General features: G+C 34.8%; 4 protein-coding genes across 7 annotated transcripts; 2 read left to right on the top strand and 2 right to left on the bottom strand.

The window, feature by feature from the left end:
- Nucleotides 1-71: 71 nt before the first annotated feature.
- LOC107188841 (mediator of RNA polymerase II transcription subunit 25) lies at nucleotides 72-5,357 on the bottom strand. Of its 4 annotated transcripts, none has more exons than XM_015577212.1 (15): nucleotides 5,300-5,357; nucleotides 4,461-4,592; nucleotides 4,320-4,365; nucleotides 4,054-4,178; nucleotides 3,769-3,988; nucleotides 3,103-3,697; nucleotides 2,347-2,663; nucleotides 2,017-2,198; nucleotides 1,779-1,941; nucleotides 1,510-1,701; nucleotides 1,243-1,437; nucleotides 853-1,038; nucleotides 716-775; nucleotides 524-637; nucleotides 72-441 (listed from the first exon to the last, which is right to left on the bottom strand). In XM_015577212.1, exons 2-15 carry the CDS (start codon nucleotides 4,580-4,582, stop codon nucleotides 295-297), a joined length of 2,664 nt encoding a protein of 887 aa, XP_015432698.1. In that variant the 5' UTR covers nucleotides 4,583-4,592; nucleotides 5,300-5,357; the 3' UTR covers nucleotides 72-294. The 4 variants fall into 4 exon arrangements, with proteins under 4 accessions (XP_015432698.1, XP_015432699.1, XP_015432697.1 ...); XM_015577213.1 differs by lacking the exon at nucleotides 5,300-5,357 and adding an exon at nucleotides 5,053-5,182; XM_015577211.1 differs by lacking the exon at nucleotides 5,300-5,357 and adding an exon at nucleotides 4,903-4,960.
- A 963-nt stretch (nucleotides 5,358-6,320) lies between these two features.
- On the top strand, nucleotides 6,321-12,052 carry LOC107188845 (retinoblastoma-like protein 1). The gene is made up of 8 exons (XM_015577220.1): nucleotides 6,321-6,458; nucleotides 7,355-7,886; nucleotides 7,974-8,270; nucleotides 8,753-8,851; nucleotides 9,364-9,461; nucleotides 9,552-9,932; nucleotides 10,010-11,404; nucleotides 11,582-12,052. Exons 1-8 carry the CDS (start codon nucleotides 6,321-6,323, stop codon nucleotides 11,765-11,767), a joined length of 3,126 nt encoding a protein of 1,041 aa, XP_015432706.1. The 3' UTR covers nucleotides 11,768-12,052.
- A 2,165-nt stretch (nucleotides 12,053-14,217) lies between these two features.
- LOC107188887 lies at nucleotides 14,218-15,442 on the top strand. Its single transcript, XM_015577272.1, has 3 exons — nucleotides 14,218-14,379; nucleotides 14,464-15,049; nucleotides 15,113-15,442. Exons 1-3 carry the CDS (start codon nucleotides 14,234-14,236, stop codon nucleotides 15,440-15,442), a joined length of 1,062 nt encoding a protein of 353 aa, XP_015432758.1. The 5' UTR covers nucleotides 14,218-14,233.
- Nucleotides 15,443-16,197: 755 nt separating this feature from the next.
- On the bottom strand, nucleotides 16,198-18,991 carry LOC107188877 (abhydrolase domain-containing protein 4). Its single transcript, XM_015577262.1, has 7 exons — nucleotides 18,933-18,991; nucleotides 18,117-18,193; nucleotides 17,807-18,013; nucleotides 16,988-17,317; nucleotides 16,789-16,906; nucleotides 16,521-16,707; nucleotides 16,198-16,431 (listed from the first exon to the last, which is right to left on the bottom strand). The coding sequence occupies exons 1-7, from the start codon at nucleotides 18,962-18,964 to the stop codon at nucleotides 16,198-16,200; spliced, it is 1,185 nt and encodes a 394-aa protein (XP_015432748.1). The 5' UTR covers nucleotides 18,965-18,991.
- Nucleotides 18,992-19,368: the final 377 nt, after the last annotated feature.

Below are 19,368 nucleotides of genomic sequence, written 5' to 3'. Positions count from 1 at the left end.
GGTTAATTATCATAAAAAAATTAACAACAATCACTAAATGACAGTATAGAAAAGAATTCTAACCATCCGTCTTAAACTTTTATTTATTCTACAATTATGAACATATTACTCTTCTCCATTCATCGTAAGATGAAATATACACTTTGCAGTCTTAACACATAAATTTTTTGCACGTACGAGTATTCTGAAGGTCATAATGTATGTAAAAAGTATCAAAACCACTCGTACGTACTGGCGAATAATTTATAGCCTAAATAGTAACCTGTTAAAAAAGATATTTCCTATTTAAATTGTCTATCCAAGGAAATCATAATTGGGGACATCCTCGAACTGCTGATTTTGTGGATTACCAGGAGCCATTGGTCTTGTCGGCATTTGGCCCCTGGCTCCAACTATTTGTTGCTGTATTGCAAGTACTTGTTGCCTATATGGTGGTTGTGGCTATAACAGACAATTTATACACGTTACTAAATTGTCCACTACTCGATTTCTTTTAGTCGACAAAAAATATACGATATCATACTTGTTGTAATAAATGCCTGAGACCCAGATTTGAAACAGGTCGCATTAGTCTCGGTGGGTTCGCCTGTTGATTACTCATGCCAGCAGGATTTAAAGCTCTCTGTGCTTGCTGAGCCTATACAAAAATATTTTCTATTAAATTCCTTTTAAGTCAAAAGCATAAAATAAAAAATAATCTTCAAAATCATTATACCTCCATCTGTTGCTTGTATTGCATTTCTTGTTGTTGCGCTACTTCTAAATTTTGTTGTATCTGTAAAAGTAATTGTTACACGTGATACAACATTCTAATACCTCTTGTCATTGTATTTTGCCATTTTTTATGCTCACATTTACTTCCAATTGCGACTTATATTGCGCTTCTTGTTGCTGCGCGGCTTCTAATGTTTGCCGTAACTGTTGGATTTTTAATAGGTTTTGATGCCTAGCTATTTCTATATCATCGAACGGTGGTCTCTGTTGACCTATCATCGTGCCGGAGGTTGGAGCAACTTGGGGGCCATTAATTGCGCCAGGCTATCGAGACATTAAGCGGAATAATTTTCTCTACCATGTTAAAATGTCGAAAAGGATTGATGCTACATGCTTTTACAGTTATGGTTTCATTGCGATTGAGGGTCAATTTAAAGTCAGTCACATACTTTTTTTACATACAATAATAATTTTTTAACATAAACATCTATCAAAATGTACAGACTCTATTCCAATTGTGCAATTTACCTGCATATTCATTTGATTTTGTGGTCCAGCAGATGAAGTTAATGTTTGTTGCGGTGCGTTTGTGGGAACTACATTTTGTGTTATTTGACCACCTCCCATTGTCATCGTATTCGTTTGAGACATAAGAATACCGCCTTGCGATGTACCTGTGCTGGCCATCGATCCAGTTATCGGATTCCCTTGTGCAGGTCCAGCCTACGGTATTGAATCGTCATATCTCTGTGTTCAGAGATTATTCATTCGTCGGTTAAAAAGATTTCCACTCACTTGAACCTGTCTCATAGAAGCGTGAGATGTTTTCTGTTGCTGAATTACTTTCCGTAGACGGTCCACGAAACCCGACTGATCGTTTGGAATGAAACCTAGATAAGTTCTTTTCTCAGCCGTGTACAGGAGAATAAGTACTTTTATGTCGCAGGTCGCTGTTGACGGCAAAAAGGTAAAGTGAACACAGCCTGCCTGTAACACGATTGTTCTCAATGGCTAATCAAGACAGCTGTGTTTATAAATTATTCGAAAATATACTGAGTACTAACAAATCCGGAGCTCAGAACTTTAGTCAACGAATCCAGTGCCTCGCAAGGTGTTGGGTGGAACAGGACAGATTTAGAATTTTTCAAATAAGATCCACCAATGTTGCCAATCAAGTGCTTGGGCATCAATTGCATAAGCAACTTTTGTGGCCAAGTGTCGGCTTTTCTGCAAATCAAAGAAGCATGTGTTAATTAAGTGAAATGCTTACAATGCCACGATTTCTTCCGAAAAGGAACTTACAATTCTGGATCACCATCTTTAGAGTTCGCGGAAACTTGACAAGGAAGATGTCTTGTCTGTTTCTGTGTGTCTGCCGGTGCTTTAGCTTTCTCGACCCACTCAATGATACCCTGCCATATTGTATGCCTTTCCCTTGAGGCAGTAATTTGTGGACCAGCTACAGGTCCAGCACTCATATTACCCTACAAGATTAATCTCTCGTATATAAAATTTTCTAATCAGAATAAATGAAAAAAACTTGCGTGAAATATACATATACACCTAATTTTATTTTTACGCTATAGATACGTCCCTGTAAAATTCGTGTAAAAAAACGTGCAATTTAGATACCTGCTGCTGTTGACTGACTGATGACACTGATGCCTGTGTCTGGGAAGCAGTAACTGTTTGTGGGACTTGAGTGGGTACAGACTGACTAACGCATGACACAGTAAGTTGTGGTGCACCTTGTCCATGATTTGACTGAGGTGCCATGGGTATCGAAGCTTGTTGCTGAACATTTTGCTGTTGTTGTTGCTGTTGCTGTTGTTGTAATTGCATCGTGAATCTCACTTGTTGTTGCTGAGTCATTTGCTGCTGTTGCTGTTGTTGTTGCTGTTGCTGCTGTTGTTGTTGCGCATTGGCAGCCATGACATTACTGTTAGCCACTGTAAGTGCACATTACATGTATTTTCTTAAATTCCTGGAACTACTTGATCCAAGTAAAGGATATGAAATTAAAATAACGTTATGAAGAAAAATTATACTTTAAAAAGAAAGATCTTTTGGCATATCAGGCTACATATGAAGAATACGACAAACTGAACCTTTCACACGGATATAGAAAACCACTATGCTACTGTTACGCCATCTACGATTAAAAGCGGTAGAGTTTGAAACTATATACAACCCAAGAGTTAAACTTGGTAGAACACTTAAATTGTCTTTCTACATTTATGTAGTTCGTATTCTTGCTACTAATAATCTTTTCATTTTGTTTTGCTCTGAATCAATAAGGATGATTAATAAACCAATATACCACGAATCAAGTAAACAGTGTGTATAATAATTACGGTACCGATACTAAAATTATGAATCTCTTATTACCATCCATTCTCTGCCCAAATGGTGTTACGTTAAGTCCCAAAGAAGGAGGCTGATTTAATTGCGCTATCAAAGCACTACTCTGCGCATTCCCTGGCCCAGTATTTCCTGGTGTTACGAACGGTCTCCATCTGGTATGACCTGCTCTTGCTGCTACACTTGTCGGGTGATACGTCGGCGGAGCGGATATTTGAGGATTGTAGGGAGGTCGTCCAGCATTCATAGCAGCCGCGATTGGTACCACCGTCTGATGAACCGAGGTAATATTCTGAGGTGTTTGGTTCCTGAATGGAGGACCTTGTGGTTGGGATGGTTGAGCGATATTCTGTTGAACTTGGTTCGTGTTCGGACTATCGTTGCTTTGCAGTGGACTCAATGGAATTTGTGCGGCAGTACCCGGAGTAGTGTGTACAGATCCACCGATTGGAGGACTGACGGGTCTTTCCTTTAAGTTGTAATTGCGCAGTAGTACCAAATGTCGCGGATCTTTAGCATAATTTTTAGTCTGGGACGATTGCAGATCACCTCCAGCTTTTTCAAACAGCTTGTACATTGCAGGTATCTTTCTAGGTGACAATATCGATAGATTAATGTTTCTCTGAAATAAGCAAATTTTGTATATAAGTCGAAATTCACAGTTCGTATTGAGATTTATTCATATTCAGGTACCTCTTGATACAATGCAGCCAACTGCTCGATAGTATGACCGGCGAATTTATATGATTCTTGTATAACTGTCTGATACGGAGGAGAATTACAAATCAAAATACAATGCTTCTGTGACGCCGTGTTTGGTTCACGTCGTAATTGCAGATCTTCAAAACATTGCAATCCAGTAGCCAGACCCTCTCCAATATTTGCATAAGATTCTCCCTTTCCGCCAACCATGCTGTTTGAATGTAAGTCTTATTATTGGTCTTATTCTTAAGACTGGAAACACATGACGTTACTTACTCTAATTTGTCCAGAACGAGCAGTAATTTGTGAGGATTAGCATATGGCCCAAACGTCTCCGTACATGGCGCTGGCAAACAGTCAGCAGCATGGTAAACCACTATACCATATAATGTTGCGCTATTCTGAAGTAAATGAGATGTAAAAGTTTTGATGTTTGGAAATCTTTACTGAACTGATTTTTGTGGTAAATCTGTTAGTGTATAACATATTTAACACATTTAGCATAAGACTCTAATAGAAGATTGCATTACTTGTTATTTTACCTCAGAAACATATTCCCTATCTTCAATAGGACCTTGATTGAAGTACCTATAAAAATATTGCAAATGAATGAATTTAAATAAATAAAATATAAAAAGCTGATTAACAAAGCAGAAGAATGCAAGAGATGACTTAAAACTTACTCAAGTGTTGGAAGAAGATAATTTGTTCTAAGGTCATTGAGATAGGCTCCATTAACAGCTGTACCTTCAATGACAAATATTACATCTGCCTGTATGCCGTGTTCTGTAGGACCAGCCACCATTTTTAATTCTCTAAAATAATATAAAAAATGTTTAAACATACGCAAAAGGAATTGTTAAATTTTCTATTTTAGAAAATGACTTAGTTTTCAGTAATATTTAGCCTACAGATGTTTATACATTTATAATATTTATATATAATAAAAGAAACAATAAAATAAACTTTAACCAAATTTGCAATTTATTCTTAACTTAATAAATCATTTGTCACAAGAAATAAATTTCTATTCATATCAATTTTTGAAAATTTATACATGATGGTGTAACATAATACAAACATTTAATTAAGTAACAGATTGTACTAATTTAAAATTTAAAATACCTGCTTCTAACATTTAAGAAAATTTACAGTTCACTGAACAAGTTTTGTGTAACACATATTTCTTAACATCAGACTTGTAATCAATATGTTTAGAAATAATGGTGGCACAAGATACACAGAAAATGTAAAAATTGGATGTAGCTATCGTACTATTTGTCATGCTGCTTTTTTTAAAATGATTTGTCAATATTTACAGCCATTAGAAACAACAGCTGATTTTTTCGTTACTATCAACAGCTACATGAATCATGAGTTTGTAGGTTAAACATATTCCTGATTATTTAACTAAATTATTCATCAATATTATCATATTGAATTAGTAGTCAAATACAAAACGATGTGTAACGATTATTAAACACTGTATTAATGTTAAATGATTTGTAATAAAAACATTTACAAACATAAAACATCACAAACAGCCCAAACTTGTTTGAGATGACCTCAGATGACATCAGATGATCTATCAAATCATTTTAAGGGGTTGGCAACAAACAATGTTTCAATGAACTATGGAAATGCACCATCAGTAAGCAATTTTTAATTCCACACGCGTCTTTATATCTAATTAAATTGATAATTCAGGGTATGTTAAAATTAGAAAAATGTATATTAAAGAAAATAAAAATCATCAACGATTCTACGCAACATCAAATAAATAAATAAGCCCATCTTCAATATTAAATTTATAATATTTAAAGAGTGAATGCTTTAAAACCAATAAACGAAAAATAAGTAAAATATAAATTTCTTTGAACCGAACATTTGTCGGTGTATTATATGTATATTAGTTTTACAAGATACAAAATGGACAAGCATACAAGATCGATCATCAGAGTGCCAATGAAAAATGAGCATTTCAAATGAAAATTTTTTGATTGGATGTCACGCGCCATTCGTGTAAATATTCCTCATGTCCTGTCGACAAAGTGTTAACATGTTTAATAATTTTGTTTATTTTATTGTCTCTGTGTATAGAGGATGCGCCTAAATAATAAAACACACAGATATATTCGCTTTGTGGATGTGAATGTGATTAACTAAAAACTTTACCGCCTCTTTTAATCCCGCCGTTTCAAAGATCATAAAAGCGATTGCCGCGTAATCGATACTCGGGAACTTATTCAGAGCTCTATTTTCGTATCAATTGTATAAAGTAAGAAATATTGCATGATTTTTTTCACATTGCTTTACGAGTAAAATAAACGTCAAATGATCAACTATTTCCGTGCAAGATCGACCTAAGGATTTTTTTCTTATAATCGACGTTCTACATTTCCCGCCAACATGGCAAATATGGCGGAGGTCAACTCGTTTCCCGCCAAACCAGCGCAGGGACTTCGTATGGCGCAGCTCGGTCGTCCGTAGCGGTTTAAGGTAGTCGTGTTTCCCTGCGGTTTTCCATCGGTTTCCCGACGAAAATGGGGCAGTCGGACGACATTGAGGACTCTACTTATAGTAGACACCAGGATTTGTGTCAGAAATTGAATATGGACGCGACCGCCGCGTCCGAGGCCTGGAAATCCTACGAGACCATTCGACAGAATTATACTCTTGAGGTACTTTTTGAATCATATACTCCGGTGTCGTGGCTGTTTCGAACTGTGTTCGTTTGTTTAAATTCCAAGTCATGGTATCTTAGGCTTTTCACCTTGGATCACCTTTTAGTTGATTGAAATCGTTAACTTTATGACGTACTGGATCGTTTGACTTTTCTAGCGCGACGTTCGATGTAGTTGAGTTCGCGGTTTGTTTTAGCCCGTTCACCAAGGCGCACCAATTTGAAACAATAATAGAGAACGTTCCTTGAACGTATCAATTTCACGATGCAAGGAATGCCTTGGCGTAACAGGAACAAATTGGTGAAAAGACTCTACCTGCCACTGTTTGTTCCTGTTATTTATACTTCACATAAGCTCCAATTGTTGAGAATATCGTGTTCCCTTTCCTTTATTAGATTCTTACAGTATATTTTCTATTTCTCCTTTGCAAGTCTTTCATCTTTCTTTCTGAGACAATCAGAATTATTATCCAGTTTTCTGACAGTAGACTACTGTTCAGCAAAGATCAATGTGTCCTAGTCAACCTCTGATGGAACTAGCTGCAATGGTGGTGAATCATTAGGATGATTTTCTTTACAAGCACACAAAATACAGCCACAATTCATAGTAATAAACTTATGGTATTCAGCTATGGAAGCATTAAATATCTTAGATAAAGAAAAAATCTATTATATGTCCTTGGTTGCATTGATTGTAAATGTTTAACAATCATGGTTTAATTAATTGTAAGAGTTAGTGCTATATATTTTATCTCCAACAATCATCCATACATTTTATCTCGGATAAAATATCGACTATACTTCGACATTTTTATAGTTTCATTTGAAGTAATCAGACTTCTGTTTGACAACTTTTTGCTAAATTATATTAAAGGATATTATGATTGTTTTCAGGGTGATCAGTTACATTGGATAGGATGTGCACTGTATGTAGCGTGCCGTAAATCTTCTATACCCACTGTTGGGAAGACAGGCACTAATGTGGAAGGCAATTGTGTGTCGTTGACTCGTTTGCTACAATTGTGCAACCTTCCGCTAATACAATTTTTTATGAAAAGCAAATCTTGGGCAGACATGGCAAATATGCCATCGGACTTTCGTTCTAAAATCGAGAAGCTGGAGGGAAATTTTTCTGTTTCTATGGTTATATTTAAGAAATATCAACCAATCTTCACTGATATATTTAAAGATCCAGCGGATGATATTTCAAGACCGCCAAGATCGAGAAGACACAAAGCGATGCCTTGCACTCCAGCAAGAGTGTTTGAATTCTGTTGGACATTATTTATTTGTATAAAGGGAGCATTTCCTGATATCTCGGATGATCTAGTTAATTCTTATCATTTACTATTAGTCTGTTGTGATCTGATATATAGCAATGCTCTATTGGCTAATAGGAAAGACCTTTTGAATCCTAATTTTCCAGGTAAATTTATATTGTAAAATGGAACATTCGATTAAAAGAAAATCAGAGTTATTAATTGTTCGTTTGTGTGTTTGTTCTGCACACTAGGTCTACCTCCAAATTTTAATGATGAGAATTATACACCACCGCAAACAGCAAATTGTATAGTCAGTTTGCTGTGTGAACGTCACGAAGCTATCGCTGTCGAGGCTAAAGTCATTAAGGAATATTATCTGAAAAACCATATAAAAAAATTATTTGACGAAAGAGTACTACGAGGAGATCCGTCAAATTTTTCTGGTATTTTGGAAGCTTTAAATTTCGATGGCAACAATAAAGCCATCAATAGAGTATATGAGCAACATGTACTGAGTGTCGGTGATTTTGATGAAAGAATCTTCTTAGGTAAATATTTCTTTATCGATTTATATGTATTTAACAGTTCCAGCTATTAATTTTGCTTATTGAGGGAGAAGTGGTTGTAAATAAAAGAAAACAATACTGTAACTTGCATGCTTGTATGCTTACTTTAATTGTCTTTGCTTTAATAAATACAGCATAAGTTTTTGCTTTTCTCATTATATGTTAATAACTGATATTTAAACAGAAGTGTATAGAATAAGAAAAATTAGTATTTATATAAACTGTGGTATTATTGTATTCATTGTAAATAATTACACGATCTAGAATACATACTATGTTCTTCTATTGAGATAACATTATCTGGATATCTTTAAGTTTATCTTACCGATCTACTTATGTTTTTTGATTTGCATTTTGTTAACTGAGGACAGAATGCACGATTTATCACTATCATGTATGATAATAATTTTCATTTCTTGCTGTTAACCAATTTGTGTTTGCTTTGTCTGGGGTGTGGTTTGAAGCTGATTGGAGGCGAGTCAGACTGAATGGAGTGTCAAGCTTGGAAATAGTTGGAGGAGATATAGCTTATGCTAAATTAGCCAAACATATTTCTCTTAAAGGTGGGTTTATAATATGCAGGAAATTTCATTTTCTGCTGTAAGATACGACAACAATTCATCAGATGTAGAAACATGCAAATTTACATTTTTCTAGAATGTTACACAGAAGTTGATTTTCATTAATAAGGATTACATTCACTTATTGCATTTTACACACTTGTTGCATACAGACTATAGATTATGAGCAGTATAATTGAGTTGGTAGATGTATACATACACTGTGTTTACCTTTCGTATTCAGCTGTGTAAACAAAATAAGTACTGTGTGGATGCACATGCAAATTTCCATTTTCATAGTCAGTTTGACAGAGACCAATAGCAAGAAAAAAGTTTGTTTCATCTGTTAAGTGTTTGCTCAATTAAAGATAATAAGTGAACTTTATTCGTCATTGCTAAAATTTTCATTTCACCCTGTTAAGAATCATCATATTTGTTCTAAGTGCATAAAATCCGCCATCTAATTCTCACAGATTACGTGTCAATATTTTATGTCGGACTTTCTTTTGTTTTAGGTCATGATGCTAGTAATAATATTGGTTCTCCTACACAGATGATGAATGTTGGAGAACTTCAAGAACAGTTTCAACTAAAGAGGGAGCAATACAGTGGGGTACGTGCAATAAGTACTATTATACATCCGTTCTACTCGTAAACCATGATTTCCTTAACCGAATTCACATTACGAAATTTCTCATAGCAGATTCAACATTTGGCTCCGCCCACTCCATTAACTGGACGTGGTTATCTGAGACCAAAGGATATTACCAATGTAACACCGGTATCCACTGCGACGCAAAGTGTAATTCGGCTTCAAGCGATGCTGGCCGGTCAGACATCGCCGAGCGAGAATCTGCTGCAGATATTGAACAGTTGTTCTCAAGATGTGAAGTCGTTAGTGGAATTGAAGGTGAAAGAAATAGGGGAACAGTTCTGCGCAAATTACAATAAAAGTACAAACGCTAACGAGACTACTTCAGATTTTGGAAAGAAGAGGCTGTACCTGGGTCAGACTCTATTTTACAGACTTTTAGAGATGATTTTAAACGATGAGAAACGCAAGAAGCCGAGTTACGATGTGACGGTACATTGAATGATTATCTAAAATACACCTAGAAAGAACTATGGTCTCTAAATAACATATCTGTTCGTATGTTTCAGAACCTTCTTACGAACGAGGTTTTTATTCAGTGCTTATTCGCCTGTTGCTTGGAGATTGTTATCTACTCGTACAAGAGCAACGACAAAGTGTTTCCTTGGATCCTGAATGCGCTGAATTTAGACGCCTACTACTTTTATAAAGTAATAGAAATTATAGTCAGGGCGGAGGATCAGTTGTCGCGCGACGTCGTGAAGCATTTGAATCAGATAGAGGAAAAGATTCTAGAGTCTCTCGCGTGGCAAAGTGACAGCCCTCTGTGGGGGGCTATTCAATCCACGCCGGAAGGTGTTCCTAGTTGCGAAGAGGTCTCGCTGCCAGGAACGTTGGAGACCATTGACCCGAATATCCCCGGACAACCGGTACTAAGGAGAATCGCTTTAGACCGCGGTACCCATCACGATGTGCAACAGAGTCCTATTTCGTCCGCCTCGGAGAGATTTCAGTCGCCTGTCGCGGCTTCCGGCGTAGCCAAAAAGCGCCTGTTCAGTGACACTCGGATCGGTGGTCAGAGCGTATTGCGAGTAGCTGGCCAGAGCATGTTATCGTCGAAGGTCCTGGCGATCGATAATCCGATAATCGGTAATTCGAGAATACTGTTGTTACCTGATCAAATCACCGTTCCAAGATCGTCCAGTGTTCAGTCCGCAACTACGATGCAGACTGTAACGGTGAACCGGGAGCCGGTAAAGCCAAAACGGACCGGTTCCGTGGCGTTGTTCTTTAGGAAATTTTACAACCTCGCGTCCGTCCGCATGTTGGATCTGTGCGGCTCGCTGGAGATCATGGACATCGACCTGAAGAAGAAAATCTGGACGATTTTCGAGTACTCAATCAAAGAGAGAACAGAACTAATGAAGGATCGGCATCTCGATCAGATTTTAATGTGTGCAATCTATGTGATCTGTAAACTAGCTAAAATGGAGAAGAATTCGTTTACGGAGATCATGCGGTGCTATCGATTGCAACCGCAGGCAGAGTCCCATATATACAGGTCGGTACTTATCGCGAAGACACCATCAAACCACTCGCAATCGAACAACGAGGAGTCCAGTACGAAAGAAGAGACCGACAAGGAGACCAACGTGGCGCCGCCTACGCCCTCGAACATGGCGGGAACATCGCAGAGTTTCGGCGAAGAAATCCGCGGCGACCTGATCAAATTTTACAACACAGTATACGTTCCGCAAGTGAAAGAAGTCGCGAACAAATTGGGACTGGCGCGCGGTAGTGTCATGAATTTGTCGTTAAGCCCTTTGCCAAAGGGGAAACCACCGGCGAGTTCACCGGTCAGACACGTGACCAGTAGTATTATGACTCGTACGCTGGACCCGAAAGCAATTTCCGCTTCGCCAGCGCCGCAACTTAGTTATTGCTTTAGTCGTAGTCCCGCTAAGGTACATTGAAATTTTTATTAAAAATTCTCATATGGCACTAAATGTTAATGTAACGAATAGAATTTCTTGCCTTTCCATATTTCCTGTGTTATAATGGCCATATCAGTGACTTTTTCTTCGTTTAATCTATATAATTATGTGAAGCATATATTTTATAACGTTTCTTTTGGTTTACAGGATTTGGAGGCTATTAACAAAATGATGATCTCCATCGACCCAAAGCGATCGGTCGGTAAGAGACTTTTATCGGACGATACGGATGTAGAAATGTCTGAAGGTTCGTCCCCTATAAAGAAGACAACTGCCTTTGTTGCGCGTAAATTAGAGAACATAATCGGTGAACGACGTACGCAGAATCAATAGGAATTGCGGTTCAGAGTCGCGTGTGTTTCTCGAAGGAATCGTACGCGACGAGTAATGAATAGAGAACGTTCGGAGGACATTTGAATTTCCGTCTCGAATATAAAACGTCATTGAAAATCGAACAAGTAGGGAAAATACATTTTTAAAAGTTGAATTTCTGTTTCTTGGCTGTGCGGCTTAAAGTAAATGAATTATTCGTTTCTCAGGTATGATCATGTTAGAAATAGAGAAAAAGCTCGTATGATATATAATCGTGTATAGGATACGACAATACTGTTGTGTCGAGTAAGGCCAAAATATTGTTTCCAGTACTTCTAAAAATTATTCGTAAACAAATAAAGAAAAAATTAGGCATTTTCAACGTATTCCTTTACATTTTGATATTAGTTGAAAAGTATGAATTATTGTATTTTTATGAAATCTAAAAAGTGATTTAAATCGTGATTGGTTCAATATATCAATGGAAATAATTCTGACTGTTATTGGTATCACTGATCAATGGTATTTTGATTGAGCTATGTACTCTCTCTGAAGTTATATATGTATATATATACGACGTACACATACATATAAAAACGTATATGATGAATTTGTAAAAGTAACGGCCATAAATGGTAAATGTACTTTATTTTACCAGTAGATTTAAGTATGTTCCGAGATTTAATAGAGTGCTCGGTGCATATAAACATGATTTGGGTGATATTTAATTAAATTTACTATGCGTAAGTTTTGAAGCTACAAAATTTTCGACAGTTCATTGTCCAATGTATTTTTCTTGGTCTTGAATGTAATAAGTTATTTGCGTCTCCCAGGACAATTTTTTTTTTTCGCTCGCGGACTGTTCCAGTTCCCGGCCGCACGTGACGCGTGCATTTAGGTATAAGTGTTTTTCAAATTTGACTTTTGATCTCATTAATCTGTTTTCCTTTCTTTTTTTATTACCAAACAATATATATAAATATATATAAATTACAAATGTTATAAATAATATCATTAAGATAAGATCGACATTCAACGAGTTAAGAAGATTGAAAAGGAAATTTCTTGTTTGTATTCAGGAAATATTGTACAGTAAAGACAGTATAAGTAAAGAAAAAAAGTTTGTAAGTGAATCTGATTAGTTCTCTCAGACAGATGTCGTAGCATGATCATATACAAATTTCTCAGTATCAACAGTCGCATAACAATTCTTGGAATCTATATTCACGAATGTTTTCAGTTAGACCGACGAAACTCTGTAAGAAAGTTTATGTGTCGAGATTTTGTTTCTCGTTTGCGCAATTATGGCAGTTCCTCTAACGACTTCTCCCTTTAGATAAAATGGAAGTGTAAAGTTTTATCGGCATATAATTAATTATTGATAGTTTATATGTACATAGTATTGTAACACAAAGTAAATTAGAAAAAATAAAAATTTTATATGTTACATCTATTTTAATATGATGTTAAGAGTAAATGTATATTAATAAATATTTAATAGATTTCCAATTTCTCTTCTCGTTAGTCTAGGATTCAGAGACTAAAATATATTTTCAACTAATGTGTGGAAGTAAAAACAAACACACTTCCTACATTACTATTAATATTTAAATACATATGATATACATAAACTTCACTGGTAACAAATTTATCCCTTACTGTATTCCTTTTTGATATTGTTGTTATTAGTTTAGTATACTGTAAATGTACATGCACTTCACATTATTGAACGTATATTTTAAAAAGAAATCTATTTTCCTTATTTATTAAACTCAGAAGAAGAATTGTATATACTATGAACTGTTATTGTTAGATTTAATTTATTTTGTTTTCTATAATAATTACATGTGAATTAAAAGCATAAGTTAGTTATTAATGAATCGTATGGATTATGTTTAGCATAATGAATCAGTTTCACTTAATGGTAGCGTGTGGAAGCAAAAATTAGCATAAATATTCGCAGTCTAGTTTTTAATAATAATTGTAAAATAACGTAAACCTAATAAGTCTAAAATTTGTATTTAATGTATTCACAAAAATATTCTACCATAATTAAACATTCCAAATAATTATCGTTAATTTCTTTAATATTGAAAGAATAATGCTAAATTGAGATATATGTATTATTTGAAAAACATAGGCATTATCAATCAGTATGTGTACACGTACTATCTATATAAACTATATATGGTATATTTATATATATATATATACATATATAACATGGGCCGTGTATGATATGTATGTATGTATGTAGTACACATATTACATATATATATTCACCTGGCGTATAACCTATCAAGATGAATAAGATCATTCCAATAGACACAAAATTTGATAAATACGTACTTGATCGTGTAATTAAAACAATTTAGATTATTTTCACAGTACTCACTGTTTTTCAATAAATGTAAAATTGCTTGACATATAAAATATACATATTCGTAAAATATCAATGTTTTGAAAGAAATCAGTGTCTCATAGAAGATGTATTTCTTCAGAAGCATGCAAAGTATACAAACATTTGTAACAATTCAAGTTTATAGACATTTCTTTACTAGTAGCATAAAAAGTAACATTTCTAAGCAAAGTAGGATTATGAACAAGATATTACGTAGGAATGATCAGGGCAAGTAAGTTTACATTTTTTGTTTCTTTACTGTTTAATAATGTTTGAAAAATTTTGTAGTCTCACGATAGACTTTATAAATTTTTAGAATCCAAATGGATGGTTACACTTTGAGCGAGATACCAAAGAAAACAATATCCAAACATACGCATCGAAGAATGACTGTGCTAAATAAAGTTTTCATGAAGCACATTACAGACTTTATGTGCACAGGGGAGATTGATCTTGGCCTTATGAATAAAAGCGTCGAAATTCACGATGTAAAAGTAACTCAAGATTTTAAACTTGTTAACATATATTGGTCAGACAATAGTCTTGATACATCTGACACTGAAGAAATATTAAAAAGATGTGCATTCCAATTGAGATATGAGTTAACACAGCTTCATGTCATAGGCAGAGTACCTCCCATTCAGTTTGTTCGGTACAAGCACATACATGCACAGAACGAAGTAGACAGAAGATTAGCAATTGCAGATTATGGGGAAGATTATATACCCAGTGTGTATCCACTCGCTACAAATTGTGTTGTAACATTCTCAAATTCTGTCAATACTGATGAAAAAAGTTTAGAATCTAAGAACACAGATAATTCTAATAGTAACTTCAGTGTAACTTTACCGATAATGAGGCACGATGTATTTGGATTAAATCATGCTAGGATAATGTCGAAGGTATAGTGTACGAATAGTTATCATTGTATTGATAATTTTTCAAAACACTTTCCACTTTTACAGATTAAGGCTTCGTTAAATCAGGCGAAACAAGTACACTGGAAGGAAAATAACAATCAGTTAAATCCGACTCCTACTTCTGAGTCCAGCTCACAGAGCATGCCAAGTTTCTTGACCACAGAAGAACAACAAGAACAGTTTAACAATTACTTGCGCGAAAAACAGAGACAACGGAGACTGAAACGTAATAACAGTCGTACTAATAGTAATATTATATTTGATGTAACCGAAGACACAGAAGACGATGTAGATGATGATATTGATATTGATGATACATATATTGATACTGATGATACTGATATTGAAAGTGATGAATATGTAGATAAATATTAAATAAATTTCTATTTATATTAGCATAAAAATTTAAATAGAGTAATTTATATGTATGTAATAATGGAACTATTAATCACAAGATGCATTGCACAATTCTTTTTTTTTTTATTATAATTTACATTTAATGAACAAAACCAATATCAACATTATTTATTCGTATATGTAATTTTTAGTTTTGTTTCATAACTGTACATAATGTACAATTCAATGTTCCTCTACTACATTTCCAACGTAATTTACATACGATAATTACTTAATTATTGATCTTGATTTTAATTGATTTTACACTACTACCATTTGTTTATGTTGAAAAAGGTATTACTGGTGTTTGTTTGAAAGTATTCGTATATTTGCTATTCATCTTTAATTCTCACCTTCCTAATTTATAATATAGTATTTATGTTACATCTCGAGAAACAAATCAAAACTCAACATTTTAATTAACACTTGGAAGAAAATATACATATTATATATATAGTCAACAAAGAAAATATGAACAGATTTGTTTTATACCCAAGATAGTTCAAGGAGTCATAGACTACACAACTAATATGACATTGCATAAATTAGAAATTGAAATACACAATAGACGAAATTTGTATGCAATTATTTGGTATGTTGCAGTACATGTACCTAATCTAGATCACATGACGCATGCAGTCCACCAAACCGCATGACAAAGTCAAGAAAATATATATATATATATATATACATATATAAATATAATTCAACAATATAAATTTTTGTACTAAATTTCAACTAGATCGTGTCTGTGTTGTATTTAATTCTTGTTCTTCCATAACTTTTAACTGAACTTCTTCGTCTGTAAGAATTACTGCCAATTGATCACTTATAGGCCTAATATTCAGACGAAGTTCCGACGCTGTTAACTGGGGTATCGAATCACTTAAATTACATGCTTCTAATACATATTTATTGAAAATGTCACTTTTATCCGCATAAACATGGTGACCTGCCCCTGTTATTGCCTAGAATAAACGGAAACACAATCTTAACAATTTAATCATTCATCTTGTGCCTTAAGCTTCTCTTTTTTAATTTTAATTTTTTTTTATACCTGAACATTGATGTAAGACGATGACCTAGCCTGCTTAAGTGTTTCCCAAGAGGAGTTATCGACCCACGATCGACTACCGTACAGTAAAGTTATTGGAATTTCTAAATTCAACTTATCTATTCTCCTGACGATAGGATGTTTAGCCCAGCCAAAACCTTGCATCATTGCATGGAATGCGCTTTCACCCCTATACATTAAGCGTATCATACATGTATAATTACAAATTTTTCATTTTCGTTGCTTAACATATTCTGCATTAAAGACTTACGTTGGTGTCTGTGCATTACATTGATGTATATACTGCGAAATGACAGCAGTATCATCTTTTAACACTGGTGTGAATTTTTTCACAATATCGGGTCTAGTTTTCTCAATGAGCCACTGTCCTAGAAAATGACAATATTTCAGTTAGAACTTATAGAGATCGAACAACCAATGCGTGGAAATATATTACAAAAATTACAAACCAAATGGACCAGCTACTCTGACCGCCCATAATGGGTTCAGTGGTTGGATCACATATGCTATAGCTTTCACCCAGAAAGGTATAGGTGCTCTGGAAGATGGTTCTATAGGCCTTTCAGGGAATCCCCAAGGATCCGCAAGTATAAGATGCTTAATCCTTTCAGGATGTTGAATAGAATATGATGCTGCGAGGAAGCCACCCATCGAGTGACCCAGCAAGACGAATTTTTCTAATTGCATTTCCCTTCTCCATTCTTCGATGGATTGGACCAGCTGGTTTTCGGCTTCTTGGGCTTCGTTACTAAAAACAGGACGGCTACTTCTACCGAAACCTGGATCGCGGAGAATCAATAATAAAGAAAACGAAAACGTCCAAGAATGTTATTTCGTCATTAATTTAGAAAATGATTTGGAGCAAATATGTTTTATGCGATCTTTCTGTCATGTTACAAGATATGCAAAAATCACTATACGAACAAAGAAAAAGAGAGACAAACATTACAATATGCATAAGATACAAGTAATTAATAAAAATTTTATGGCAAGAACACACAAAATATTCTAACAATGAATTGCAAAATTTTAGAAACGTGCAACATTATCTGTTTCACAGATTGTGAATGATTCCAAAGGTCAATCTTACTCATCTATGACTCATGTTTGATAATTGTTCTCAAGAACAAAGCATGTATTTAAATGCAACTAGCAAAATATTATTTCACAATGATTCTCTATGTACATAGAATATTAATAAAATAACATTCTACGTAATGTATTTGTTTCAAAGTTTTAATGAAGAATTTTAATAATTCTGAGTTTACCTAGTATATCAATAGCATATACTGGTCTCTGAGAAGCAAATGCATCTAAGTTTAAGCACCACAGTGCTACACCAGCTCCCAGGCCATGCAACAAAACAATTGGTGTTTTTGGTGACTCTTCGTTCAAAGAAATGGTCCATATTTTATCTGTTGTTCCAACAACAGGTCCTATGTCCACATACCATCCACGATATGCAGTTTTCAAACCTGTTTCACGAAATTATAACAATAAATGAATAATAATATCACTGCATAATTAATTGGGAACCAATATTTACATAAATTAGTAAAATGTTAAAGCTAAACTTACAGGAAAGAATTTTCTTCTCTGCAGCACGGAGCATAGTTGAAGATGAGACAGACCAGCTAAACCACCCCCAAATCCAGCTAATAAATAATACAAACACCTATGTTAAGAATATTAAAATGATTGGTAATAATGTATTTAATCATTTATGAATTATATGAAACTTAATTAACTTAATTATTCTCTATGCATTTACTTCAACTAGTTGCCTAACGTATGCAGAACACATCATTGCTACAGTCCATAATATTACATAGCAGTATAAATATTATTTTGTTTTAACTACAATGAATTCAATGTCATAGAATCATTACACAATAATGCTGATAAGCACGATGATAAACATGTTAGACGTGTATGAACACCGAATTAACGAAACTTGGACATAAGCTCAAAAGTAACTTACCCACTCAAGAATTATTCGAAACAAACATGAAGTTAATTCAAATACAGATCTCTTTGGTTATGAATCTTCGTACGAAAATAGTTTTAACGCGTGACCTTGAAACATGATCCAACTTGACATACATTATTCCTGTGCTTGGATCATTTACATTCTCTCTCGTCTATAAGTGTACACGTCAAAACGCTTTTACGCAGACATGTTGTTTGAGACACCTCGCATGAAAACATTATCGAGTAACGAATTAAATATCAAGAAATGTCAAAATATAACACGGAAAAATTGTGAAATCGGTGTAACGCAATATAACGAAAATGTGTACATTGTCGGCATTAGGTAGGCGGTCGCGAAAAAACGAAGAAAAAGATGGACTACGGATGACAGTTCGCAAAGGGGAAGTATAATGTAATACGTACCTTTTCGACTTGACAACTTCATGATCTGCCATTAGCTTCACAGATGCGACGGCTGTTCTTTCACGATGGCCTCTTTGTTGACAATGTGGAAAAACAGCGAGTCGACGCAGCCGATTCTATTATCTATGTAGTCAAAGTGTCGATTCGAGTACGCTGTCTGATGAAAAATGGTAGGGAAGGTGGGAGAATCAGCTGATGTATACACACAACGGCTGGAGAACTTGCTCGTTCGACTTTCGTGAAATATACGTTCTTGTATCGTACAATTTTACGTTTATCTTTCTTAATAACTAGAGATAATCTTTCGCTCTATCGAAATCATTTCATTACATTATGTCATTTAGATAAACATAACGTCAACTCTATTAGAAGCAATATAACCTAACATTTTTCGTGACCATCTCCTACGTGGATAAACATGGGCGGACCTTACGCG

The sequence above is a fragment of the Dufourea novaeangliae genome, unplaced genomic scaffold, assembly GCF_001272555.1.
Source record: "Dufourea novaeangliae isolate 0120121106 unplaced genomic scaffold, ASM127255v1 scaffold141, whole genome shotgun sequence".
Lineage (NCBI taxonomy): Eukaryota > Metazoa > Arthropoda > Insecta > Hymenoptera > Halictidae > Dufourea > Dufourea novaeangliae.
This window is presented reverse-complemented; position numbering and strand designations above follow the sequence as displayed.

Coding starts and splice junctions, on each gene's coding strand:
- LOC107188877 (XM_015577262.1), bottom strand. CDS start 18,964: ATGGCAGATCATGAAGTTGTCAAGTCGAAAAG. Junction 18,014..18,116: donor AGAGAAGAAAATTCTTTCCT/GTAAGTTTAGCT, acceptor TTCGTGAAACAG/GTTTGAAAACTGCATATCGT. Junction 16,907..16,987: donor CAGAGTAGCTGGTCCATTTG/GTTTGTAATTTT, acceptor GTCATTTTCTAG/GACAGTGGCTCATTGAGAAA.
- LOC107188841 (XM_015577212.1), bottom strand. CDS start 4,582: ATGGTGGCTGGTCCTACAGAACACGGCATACAGGCAGATGTAATATTT. Junction 3,989..4,053: donor CTCGTTCTGGACAAATTAGA/GTAAGTAACGTC, acceptor ACATTCAAACAG/CATGGTTGGCGGAAAGGGAG. Junction 1,702..1,778: donor AAGTTCTGAGCTCCGGATTT/GTTAGTACTCAG, acceptor ATCGTGTTACAG/GCAGGCTGTGTTCACTTTAC.
- LOC107188845 (XM_015577220.1), top strand. CDS start 6,321: ATGGGGCAGTCGGACGACATTGAGGACTCTACTTATAGTAGACACCAG. Junction 7,887..7,973: donor TTTGAATCCTAATTTTCCAG/GTAAATTTATAT, acceptor TCTGCACACTAG/GTCTACCTCCAAATTTTAAT. Junction 9,933..10,009: donor AGCCGAGTTACGATGTGACG/GTACATTGAATG, acceptor CGTATGTTTCAG/AACCTTCTTACGAACGAGGT.
- LOC107188887 (XM_015577272.1), top strand. CDS start 14,234: ATGTATTTCTTCAGAAGCATGCAAAGTATACAAACATTTGTAACAATT. Junction 14,380..14,463: donor CGTAGGAATGATCAGGGCAA/GTAAGTTTACAT, acceptor ATAAATTTTTAG/AATCCAAATGGATGGTTACA. Junction 15,050..15,112: donor ATGCTAGGATAATGTCGAAG/GTATAGTGTACG, acceptor CCACTTTTACAG/ATTAAGGCTTCGTTAAATCA.